The 12536-nt window shown below is 38.2% G+C and overlaps 1 protein-coding gene across 1 annotated transcript in view; it reads right to left on the bottom strand.

The window, feature by feature from the left end:
* Positions 1 to 781: 781 nt before the first annotated feature.
* GUCA1C (guanylate cyclase activator 1C) overlaps positions 782 to 12536 on the bottom strand; it is a 38162-nt gene continuing 26407 nt past the window's right edge. The window contains exons 2-4 of the mRNA XM_030954528.1: positions 6801 to 6950; positions 4038 to 4125; positions 782 to 912 (exon numbers count right to left, since the gene is read on the bottom strand). Coding sequence (XP_030810388.1) covers positions 782 to 912; positions 4038 to 4125; positions 6801 to 6950 — 369 coding nt within the window. The remainder of the gene's footprint in view (positions 913 to 4037; positions 4126 to 6800; positions 6951 to 12536) is intronic.

Genomic DNA, 12536 nt, shown 5'->3' with positions numbered 1-12536 from the left:
TCATTACTTCTGAGAAGCACTTGCACAGTGACAAGTCCTTTTCTGCCTCTCACCCCACCCCAGCACTGAGTGGGCTGTGGGGGTGCCAAGGAGTTGTGAGGGGACAAAACCACGACAGCTGGCCCTAAACGGCCGCAGGGATGTCCCACACTATGTGAAATCATGTTCTGCATGTAAAGCTGGGTGAGAAGAAGGAAGGGAGAGGGTGTTCAAAGTGATGGCATTTGTCTTCTCAAGTCACCCTTACGCTTGATGGATCCATGCTTTCCATGGAGATGGTTGAACATCTTCCTGCCTGTGGGAAATGCTGAATGAATTCCTTGCTTTGCTTTACTTGCACGCATTTTCTTTCCATTTTAAACTGTCTTTATCTCAGCCCACAAGTTATCTCACTTTCGCTCTTCCAATTCTCTTTCCCATCCCACTAGAGTGGAGTGAGTGAGCAGCTAGCCAGCCAGGATTTGACCACAACATGTTCATAGAGATCTAGATCACAGAGACTTTTACTGCATCAAGTATCTTTTCTATTATATGCAGGCAAAAGTTGTTGGGGTTTTTTCAGGTTTGTTTTTTTTTTTTTTTTTTCCCTGTGGCTGCCACAGTCATTAGCAAGGGAAAGAATAAAGAAAATAAAATGAGATATAGAAAGATTGAGAATTGTTTCTCCTGGAGAAGGCTGCTCAGTATTGCCCGGGCAGGCTTTGACAACATCAGCCTCTCTGATGTAGCAAATATCTTTCTTGAAATTATGAGACAGACACCACCTCCATGACTCGATCCTTCAGACGCTGTTTCTCCTGCCGTTCTGTATGACTTTGAGTACGTTGGAAAGGTCAAAACTTTTTGTAATTAATTCCATTAGGTCCTCGTCTTTTTCCACACCATTGATAAACTCTTCTAAAGTCAGTTCCCCTGAAAGAAAGTTAGATAGTCTTTAGAAGCTGAGAAACAGCAATCTCTCTAGCGGACAAAAGACCATTCACGCCAGATTGAATCCCTTATGAAAGCTGCTGATAGGCAAATGCAGGTAGAGTATTTGCTAATGATTTCTCACTTTGCATCAGTCAGATCCTCACTCACTTGTTTTTCTGTTAAAACAGGTCAAACATAGCTTTCACTGAACTCTGAAATAACTATAAGTGCTCATGAATGTGTGTAAAGGGGCTCTAATGAAGCCTGTATCAGGGCTGAATTTGGATGTAGTGGCCACTTCTCACTGAGCTAACTGGAATTTATATTGGAGCTGATTTTAAAAGAGATTAGGGTGTGATTTGCTAAGGATTAGTGGTCATAGTCCCCGTGTTGACTACTAGGATTATTTAGAACCATTATCAGATGTAGGGGAAAAAAATCAGCAAAGTGGTTTGGTAGATAAATCCTTTCAAGGAACTGAAATGGCCATTTAGAGTGTGATTTTTTTGGGGTCATGTCAAAATCAGCTAATAACTTCGAAGTTTCAAGACAACAATAAAATCTCTTTTATTGAAGAGTAGGGATATTGTTTAATATTCTTCCTCTTTTCCTGCTCTTTTCCCTGTCAACAAAGGCCAGTTCTAGGCATGTGTCTGCATAGTATACACAGAAATGTCCATAGTTCTCTGTCTAGGGGTTACTCCAGTGATACTGTTTTACCTTAAGAGGAGAAATAAATCTTGGTTTAACAAGAAGAGCCAGATTGTTTCCTCTGAGAATGGTTTAAAGTTTCTTGTTAAATTCACAACAATGAATGATTTCTCTGTAAAATAAGAAATGACAAGGGCCAGGCGAAGAGGAAAATAGCTGGATGAGTTAAGGCCCCAGGATGCAGGGAGCAGCAGTTTCAGTCATGTGTATGTCTGTGAATGCTTAGTGTGCTGACTTTTGGCTGTTTTCAGGTTTAAGTAGTCCCTGTAGGTTTGGGGGGTTTTTTTGTTTGTTTTTTTTGTTTGGTTGGTTGGTTGGTTTGGTTTTTTTTTTGTTTGTTTTTTGGGGTTTTTTGTTTGTTTTGTTTTTGTTTTTGTTTGGTTTTTTGTGTTTTTGGGTTTTGTTTGTTTGTTTGGTTTTTTGTTTTTTGGTTTTTTATGTCTTGTTTTTTTCTCTATGGCAGCCTTGGAAACATCGAGGACATGAAAAAGGAAAACTATCAGCATTTAAAAAATGTGAAAAATGCTTTCTAGCAATAGTCAGTAAAGTTTGCTTTCTGTTTAGTCAGATATGTCCTTGCTACACTGGTGAAAGGCTCATATGAAGAGGAAAGTCCTCATTTGACAGAAGTCCTGGTTCTTAGGCTTCAATGAAAGTACTAAGACCCCTCCAAGAGCTGGCATGCAGAGCCCTGAGGAAGTTTGTTCTTCTTTTTTCAACAACAGCCGATATAATCATTCCACAAGTAGACTCAGAACAAGCCATCTCTGTACACTTGTATGCATCATCCTGCTTTGTCACTAATCCACTCACTTCCTCTGAACTCTCCTCCAATCCCAGACACTCCTCTTAGTTCCCCTCTCCTTCACTCTGTATTGCCTTTGACTCAGGTCTTTGGGTGGATGGGTTTCCTGGACTCATCACGTGGACATGCTGCCCCATTTTCCTGCTTATTCAGGTCAGTTGGTCTTGGATTCCCTCCTCTTGATCCTGAGCTGTGCATTTTGAGGTACCAATAGCAGGCATACAAACCACACTGCAGTTGCCAGATGAGGTTACACTGGCAGACTCACTTCTGCTGTGATGGGCCTCAGATTTCTGTGAGATAATGAAAATAAATTGCAAAACCAACAGGAGATGTGTTTTAAGAATTGTTCCTTACAACCCATGGGATTATTTATTGTGTATTAATGTAAGGAAGGACTTTGCCATTTATTTGTCTATTTGCACTTTTCTTTATTAAGCTACAGGAGGTAGCATAGTTGAAGATAAATTTGGTAAAACTTGTCCTATTCCTCAGGTGGAGCTAGTCCTGCTGCTTTCCAGCAATTTAAAAACTAAGAAACTATGGAAAACTGTTTGAAATGGAACCACTATGAAGATAATCCTCAATATGTCATGTTTCAGATTTTCCTTGCTAAAATGTATGACACTAATGATGGTCTAGCTCAGATACAACTATTACTTGCCAGTAAACGCATGGTCAAAGCAGTGAATAATCATAGAATTTGGGTTAGATTTTTACTGTTATTTGCACTCCTTTCATAATTTGTCTTCACCAAAGAGTGGGCCAAGGAGGTGGGTCAGAAAAATCCTCCACTAAGGCATCCTCCACACGCATCACAAGATCACTGTTTATACTCTGATTATATATTGCAAACAACTCTTTAAAAGAGTAACTTCAATACACTAAATAAGACCATAAAAATGCCCCTCTCTGCCGAACTGTCCAAAATTCCTGTCTGTGACCTGACTTTGCTCTTTTTAGCTTTCCTAATGTTCCTAATTTATCAATGATTGCAGCAATTGCTGTAAAACATAGTTGCCAGTGGAAGGGTTATCTTCATGATTAGAAGTATGAGGGAGGACATTCATCCATAATAAATTTTCAGTTAGAAACAGCTCTGAAGCAGTGAAATGAAATTATAGTTTCCAAATGCAAGACCAATTAGCTTAATTTAGTATCTTGAGGAAAAATCAGGAGCATGTATCTTAGCATGCATTGACAGTCAGCCTTCAAGGAACATCCAATATGCTCACCAGTCTTTAGAACATGCTAGAACATGTGCAACCATTAATCCTATTTGGTTTTTTTTTTTTTAAGAATTTAAAATAGATTATACTAACACAAATATATTACTCCCCCACTGCCAATCACATTTTCATTTTGCTATGCAACCTGAGAACTGGCATTTTGGATGAACAGTGCAGGAGCTGTTTTTACTGCATGTAATTACTGCATGTAATTCCTTTGTCAGTTGACTTACACTCCACTGTGAAACTGAAGTAAAATAAGGGCAATGAAGAGCAGATTCGGGCTTTCAGTTATCTAAACCAGGCATCCTTCAGCTGCATGTTCAAATCCCTTCTTGCAGAAGAGTCCCTGCCAATGCCAACAAAACCTAGATTCTTACCGTCATTGTTCACGTCTATCTTCTGAAATATCATGTTTGTGAACTCTTCAGCACTCATGTTGGTGTAGCCATTAATAGCTTGGATTGCCTGAGGGCAGAAACACAGAAAGTTCTTTCAGAGTTTTTTCCCATCAAATTGTGAAACAATACACTGTCAGAAGCAGTACTTGAAGTGCAACTCTTTAGTTCACAAACCCTTTCAAAAATCACTAAATAAATAGTTACTTCAAGTAAATCGTCAGTAATAAGGACTGGAAATGTAATTAAAATAACAGAGCCTAGAGATTACACACTTATTTGCATATTTCTGAAGGTCTAAAGAACCCTGTGGCACCTCCGCTCTGTAATTCACTTTCGATTCTACATCAGCATTTTTATCTGGCCCTAGAGAGTTCCATGCCTTCAGAGAGTGCCCTTTGGTCTGTGTGATTTAAATGCAGTATTTTTTTCCCATCTGAAAGCACATGCAGAGAAAGCCTAAGTCATTTTTCTATTAAGATGTGTTTAATTTAGTAATCACAAATAAAGTCAGACCGGCCGTCCTGAAGTTGGCAGTTAACTTGTCCTCCAGAGAAATTAAGAAAACCAAAAGAAACCCCTTTACTTTTTTACTTTTTTTTGGTTGGTTGGTTGGTTTGGTGTTTTTTTTTTTTTGTTTGTTTCGGTTTGGTTTGGTTTTGGGGTTTTTTTTGTGGCAAAAGGACTCAATATTTGGAGTAAAGTTATAAATGTATGTTTTTGCAAAATTGTGTCCCATTGACTGGGAAAATATGTGCATATACAAACATGCATATGCATTATATAATGGGCACACTGTAGAATTTGTTTTTCTGCACTTGAATTATCTTGAGGTGAACTGTGTTGTGTAAGATAAGTCACTGTATGTGCCACTTGTTTCTTTTGGTGTCTCTTTCCAAATATTATATTAGACCTCATATTTTAAAACAATCTATTAATCTATTTACTGATCTAGAATTCTTGACCAAATAAAATCATAAAAATGCTCCCTCCAAATGCCCCAACTTTCTGTCTGTTTCAAAAAGCAGCAATAATTTTACAAAAATAGTTACATATACTTGTTTCTATTACTAATTCATACTTTAGGTACTTTTGGTGTTTTATATGTCTGACCCTCCCGCAGTCTTAAGTAGAAAGTTGTATCCCTTCCACAGTTAAATTTATTGCGGTACCAAGAGTAAAGCAGTGGCTCCTGAAGTGTTTGTGTCACTGACTACCACAGAAGCCCCTTAAACATTAAATACTGGGCGTTGAAAGGGTGCATGGTTATCTGGAAGGAGTTTGGTAGTGGTATGTTGGTCCATAGTTTGCATAGCTGTAGAGAGAGATTTCATCTTAATAGCACTTCTGTATTTCTAAATTAATGTCTCAGATATTACACATCTTTTTGGACAAGCCCTTGTTTACTGATGCTTATTATAAGCTGGTCACCCCTTAATGGCTGTGAAACTGTTTGTTTTTTTCTTTTTGGGCCCACCATTTTTAATCTAGTCTAGGTCAATGATTTAGGCAGGTTTAAGTTAAAGTTCTTATACTACAAAAGAGATGGAAACACACAGAGGTATAAACTGGTTTTAAAACCAGGTAAGTAAAAAATAAGTATTCTTTACATTGGAAGGATTTTAATTTTAATTCTCACTTTGGATAAAGTCCCAGACAAAACGCCGTTCACTCATTGGCTCTGGGTGAAAATTAATGGAGAATATTTGTGAAAGATTTCATTAGTTTCAAAGGAGAAATCTGGAAGATTCAGACTCTACTTCTATCTTTAGAAAGCTGCTCTTTAGGTGATCAGCTTTATTTTTTTGACCTGGTAGCTCCATCTGGCTCCAGTTCCTTTCAGTTTAGGCAGCAGCTATTTAAAGTCTCTAACAGTGACTGGCTTGGTACCAGCAGTAATGCAGAATCCAGGAAAAGTACGTTCCTTGTTTGTTATGGCATTAAAACTCTATTTAGGTTCGATGCTCCCTGCAGCAAAACTTTGATCTGTAGTGAGTCCTGTACATTTAGGGCACAGTATTGAGTCATAGATATTTGTAAGGAGCCTTAACATACCTTTTGGATGACAGCAGCTAATGAAGAGGATAATGTTATTTCATTAGAGCAAGTTGAAAACTATGAAGATAATTTTAAAGAAAGAATTGTACTTCTCTAGTTTTATGGGTTTGAAGTGGACCCATTTTCTGGAAAATTTTGGAAGTATTTTTATCCAAATATCACTGCGTGATTTAATAGTAAAATAATATTTCCATTATTTAGTTTTGAAATGGGGGTAATGTTGTTTGTAGTAAACAAATCTAAAAGCCTTTCAAAAATTAAAATATTGTAATATTTTATTGACATTTATATTTTTCTTGCTGCAAGATCAGTTTGAGAGGCCAGTTTTCCACAATAGACTGGCACATATACTTGTAACCATCTGTTTTGTTCACTATGCTGCTACTGTCTTGCCCTGCCTTATAGTACAGTTTATCACAGTAATGTCTCTACTGTTTCTACAACATTTCACTTTCAGTAAAGTACTTTATCTGTAGAACTATGGTTTAAAGTAAAATGCTACTTAGATGTGTTCAATAAGGAAGAAACTAATGTCAGGAGTGTTAACTAGCCACTGTTAATTCTGGTTTTACAACCATAAAACATTAGATAAAGTACTCACAATCCATTTACAGCACTATGATGAACCACTGTTTCAGGGCAATGCGCTATATCAAATGCTCTTGCTATTGGTCATAACTTACTTACCCTGAATATGCTTAATAGTTCTTTTTTGTCAATGCATCCATTTCCATCAGCATCATATAGCTTGAAATACCATTTCAATTTTTGGTCAATTTTCCCTCGAATAACCAAATTTATTGCAGCTATGAACTCCAAGAAGTCTATAAATCCATCCTAAGAGAGAGAGGGGGAGAGAAAAAAACACACCTATTTAATAACACTGGTTTTCTGTTCTTTCTGGCAATTGCACAGGAACTGGTCATCAAAGTCCCTACAATACACATTGACTTGTGAAGCATCTTAATATAGAAATTTTCTGTGGTATCAAAAAAGGATAGAAGGATGCACTCAACTTGAAGAGCTATAGGAAGAGGTATTATAGGAAGGACAGTTTTGTTCTCCCCTGAAATCTGGGTGTTGTGGAGGTGAGGGGCAAATCTGTTCTGAGCAATTGTTATTGACAGTTTTTAAAAGGAAAATAAACAGTTTTGTGACAGTCTTGCATGTGGAAAAGAGGAGTTTGGGATATCTGGTTTGGTACTAATGAGATATCTAGAGTGGAGTTGTTTACATCTATACTGCAGAACTATGTATGATTTCCAGTGCTGTTCCAGGTGCTATTCATCTCAGGGATCATGTAATAAGTGCTTTAAAATTGTAACCAATACTCTGGCATGAACCCTAAGTACTGTGGTTTATCCAAATAAAAATCAAGTTGCTCTGATAAACATTTTACATGGGATACAAAGCCTTCAAGGCATAAACCAAACTCTAAATATTGAGGATTGGGGATATTCATAGGGAGACAGCATTTCAGATTGTCTTCAGAATAATTTTCTTACTGCTTTGCTCTAGCTACTGATAGAAGCCTGTCAAGGACAGGCCTCCATAGTCAGGTTCTTCAGTTTCTGTAGACGTGTGGTTAGGATGGAAGAAGCTGTTGCTGAATTTGGATCCTACTTGCTCCAACTGTTTCTCATGTGCATACAAAAAGAATTAACAACTGGTAAATTTAGTCTTGTGATCAGAATCCAATTGCTCAGAAAACCTTGGAAAGACTTGTCAGTTTCAGATGGCCTTTGACTGAAAAGAGAAGGTTGGACGAGTATTCAGTAGGTTTGGCATGTTACTTAGTTTTATTGCCATATATCAACAGACATCTTGCCAGTTGAGGTTTACAGGCATTAATCAGTCCCTCAATATTGTACTACAGGAAAAGAAGATTGGTAAGGATGCACTGCAACTCATTGCCAAAATCAGAATCCTAAAGTAATTTAGGTTGGAGAAGACCCTCAAGGTCACCAGGTCCAACAGTTAACGCACAGCTACCAAGTACATCACTAAACTGTGTCCCTAACTGCCACACCTTACATGTCTTTTGAAGACCTCCTATCAGTATATTTTTGTGACAAGGAACCAAACATGTGAACATGCAAATAATGACAACAAACAGGAATTTATAAGGGCTAGAATATACTAAAATTGAGAGCTCTTCTGACCAACCTTCCATAGAAAACAAACCAAAATGCCTAAACCATTGAGAGGAATGGCAGATTTGTCTTTACAAACAAGCTGTGGGTCTGCTGGTAGGTAAAACTAGCACTGGGAGATAAACAGTGGGAAGGATTCCACTGATTGATGAATGGAAAAAGATATTTTCTTTTACAAATAAACTTTAGGGTTGCTGATAAATTAAATTGAACATTGAAAGATGAAAGAAACAAATTCCATAAGAATTAAAAATTAAAAGGGAGGGTTATACATTAGAGAGAAATCTTCAGTGTCAGGCATTCTGGGAAGTCTGTACCTCTCAAGTACCTCAGCCAATGGGGAAACAGAAAAAGGAAACATGGCCGGGAAATTAGGATAAAAAGTGAGGCTGCGTCCTTCAAAAATTCGAGAGACCCCAGGGGAATGCCCTATGGCCTCTCCCTTTATTTGAATAAAGTAAAAGGATTCCTCTGTCTTCTTTTTGGACATAAACCTCTGATGTTTGTGGATTAATTTTCCTAACAGCATCCCCACACCTCTACACAATTGATTGTGGAAGTGAATGTAGGTTCTCAAAGATTGGATATATTTTTTGAAATAGGAGTCCATCCTCTTTGTTTTTTCTTTTCTTCATTCTCCTCTTAGATTTCTCACATTTGTGCCCTCATGATACTGATCAGGGTCAGAGCTCCTGGGAGATCCTTGTAGTGTTTGTTTTGATTTCTGTGCAAAGCTGATCAGCAAAGTGGCACCTAAGAGATAAATCCAATGTATTCAAACACACTGGATTCAGCCTTCATGCAGAAATGGTGTGTGCATAAGACTGACCATTACTTCACAGACCCTTTGCAGTTTCTCTAGTAGTTGCTTGTTTTACTGTAATTCCAATCACAAGCAAATGCAGCAAAGACACCATTCAACCACTGTTTAAGATTAAATAAAATTTGACAGTAACTACATATAATTTTCAAACAAAATTAGGCCCAGTGTTAAAAGCAGATGCTTAACCAAGAATGTCATATCACGCACTACAAACTTAATCTTCTTTTTGGCACACTGGCTTTAATTTCTATTTTGCAAGTATTATTTCAAGAAGGATCTCATAAAGTATTTTACTGGAGGTCAAAATGTATTTTGCTGATTGCATTTCCATCATCTGATTTGATATATCTATTAAGAATGTGGTTAAATGCATTTTACATTGCTGCTTTTTTATTGCATTTCATACTGCTTATTGCAACTACAGATTAATTTAAGGATTGCTGGATATCCAAGAGCAGATTAATTTTCTTCCCACTCCCTTGCGTTTCACTTGGGATTTTGGAAAATATAATTTTGTTTGCTTTCTTTCTGCATCTTGGTGTCACTATTGTTGCTCTGACAAAACATCAGGAATCTGGACAATGTAATAACCAGTCTAATGTGTTTGGGTATGTAATTCTGATCTGGTGGATTATATGGCCTGTCCCAAATAGGAAGGGACTGAAGGCCAAGATGAAAAAATTCCCACCTCTGAAAAACACCTGGGAGAAACTGTAGTTGTCAGGAAAGCCCTCGCCACTTTCTGCAGTCATGGGAACGCTACTGGTGACATGGTAGCTAGCAGCTGGTTTCTATTTCTCAGGAATAGATATACTGAGAAGACTTAGACATGTTTATCTACTTGATGTGGAACCAGAAGCATTTCATAAAAGCATTGATGAGAAATGTAATGTTTTCCTTTCTACACCAAAAAACATACATTGTTGGTAAAAAAGAAATCATTTATGGGATAAAGAAGGCTACAGTGATCTTGTTGCACATATACAGAACTTTCTGAGATAAAGAGAAATATTGCACTTTTTACAGTAGCATCTCAAAATACTACATTAAACAGTGAAAAACATCATAACAGTAACCTAAGAAGATCATCCTGTGGTTCTGTGAGTACAACAAATAATGCAATAAATGTGTTATGATGTTATTAAAAGACTACTGCTGTTCTGATTTACCCATCTGCTGTTCTATAATCAATCTCAATACAAGTACCTAGGTAGGTCCTTATGGGTCTCTGGGTTCTGTAAAATACCTCTCTGCAGCATGCACAGCAGTGTATCTGTTGCCTGTTAGGAAGTCATTAATTTACAAACAAACGGCTACTGTAAGAATAATAAAATAAATTTTTAAATAATGCCCAACAACATAATAAGCAGAGCTAATTACAAGTGGTGGAAGTTACAAATGATTTACTTTTGGTGTTTAACTCTGTAATTGTCAAATATTTGTAATATTTTTATTAAATTGAATTAATGCTAGTGAAACCTGCTTATTCATCAGGTTAGGATACAAGACAAATTTGGGTGTGTGAAGGTTTCTTTTCCACGTCTGCATGGTGCTGGCTCTGCCTTCCTTGCCTGCAGCACATTGCCATGGGTACCTGTAGGGATGGTGAAGTCCTGCACCCTCCCCTGCCCAAATGAACAGAAAGGGGCAGGTGGAGCCAGTTCCCAGGGTACCCTTCTGGGTGTGGTGTAAAATAGAGGAACAGAACTCTCCTAATGTGGTTCTGAGGAGTGGGCTGGAGACATACCAAAAGAATGGGTTCAGAACTTTTTTTACATGCCTCAAAGTCTTCAGTATTCCTCTACATAGTAGGCTTAATAAAAATGTAGACCTATTTTTAGTCTTTTAACAGCTTGACTGGCTGAACTAGAAGTTTAAGGACACTTTAGGGTCATGCAGGTGTTTGTGCCCTTTGATACTGTGCTTTTGTAACTTGTTTTGCATTTGCTGATGAGTGATGTTTTTAAGCCTCTTGCAACAGATTGATTCACACAACAAAGAGAGAAAGAGGCTACAAAAATGCAAGTAGAGCTTGCTGATGGTATGAAATTGGTCCTCAGGGCACTATCATTTGTGAGTGCCTAAGGCCCAGAGCCCATTTCAGTTTTTCATTAGCTACTGGATCTCCTGAGGAAAAAGGAATTTAATTTTGTCCTTTTATGAGAGATTTTTGCTTCAGGCTGTCAGTTGAACATTTACTGGAGGCTGCTCATCATTATTTGGTGAGGACACAGATGTGTGTCCCCGGGGGCAAAGTTGGGTGGGGCAGGATTGCCACATTATACAACGGCCATTAATACTCCAGCCCTGGAGCTGTAGGAGGGCATTATTGGCTTCCAGAACAGCCCTGCTAATCTTCACAGATCCTTAAAAAACTCTTAGGACTTCAAACTGTAGTAGAGATTAAAAATAATTGACTTGTCAGCTATGAATACACACCTGACCTGAAACAGCACGGTTATCCATGGCTGTGCCAGAGCGATCTGAACGTGGTGTTTTGGCCGCCTAACTCTTCCCTGAGAGTGATTTTCTAGCGGTGGCAGGGATGCCCTACAGGGATAGTCAGCCATCTCATACCACATGCTGTGGCCAGGCATGTGGAAAGGGGCAATTTCTGTCTCTGAAAACCCTATGTTGAGTGAGTTTATCATTTTACTTGAACCACTGTAGGCTCCACCAAGAGCTTATACACAATAAGCAGCGCCTTGTTTCCAAAATTTGTTCCTTAAAAATCTCTAAACTCATTCTGACAGCAGGAGAATAGCTCAAATTGTTTACCAGGATTAAAAAGTGTGCAAACATAAATGGTGCGGGTATTTCAAACCTAGGGCTTAGGTCATTAAGCCGCCTTCTTTCCCAACCGCCTGTCTTTCAGAATAGTCCTTAAACCTCTTAAGGGAGAGGGAGGAGGCATGGGTCAAACAGCTCAGAATAACTGTGAAATTTATAGCTAATCCTATGGGCTTTTTCTTTCTTTCTTTCTTTCTGGGTCCAATTTCAAATGTAGCACTGCTTTCTCTGCCCTCAGAAACCTAAAGGAGGATTCATTTAACTCCATTTCTTCTTCCCCGTTTCACGGAATCACAGAATTATAGAATTGTGTTGGCTGGAAAAGACCTCAAAGATCATTGAGTCCAACCATCCTCAGTTTTTTTTTTTGCTTCTGAGTACTTTCATCTGTTCCTCAGAGGTTGCAGCTGCAATTATTGAAGAAATAAAGAGCTACTTGTAACTCTGTTACTTTGATACTTCCCTAGGATCTGATATTGGAGTTTGGGCTTGGCTAGACTCACAAGTTTTGTAAGTAAACTGAGCTGGCATTTGTCACGGGGCCGGGGCGACCTCAGCAAGCAAACATTATTAAATAAGGATGAAGAACAAAGCAGGGAATTAGGAGCTGCAGATTGTTAAGCGGTTTTGTAATCATTGCATTCTCATGATTATGTA

This window comes from Camarhynchus parvulus, chromosome 1, assembly GCF_901933205.1.
Source record: "Camarhynchus parvulus chromosome 1, STF_HiC, whole genome shotgun sequence".
Lineage (NCBI taxonomy): Eukaryota > Metazoa > Chordata > Aves > Passeriformes > Thraupidae > Camarhynchus > Camarhynchus parvulus.
This window is presented reverse-complemented; position numbering and strand designations above follow the sequence as displayed.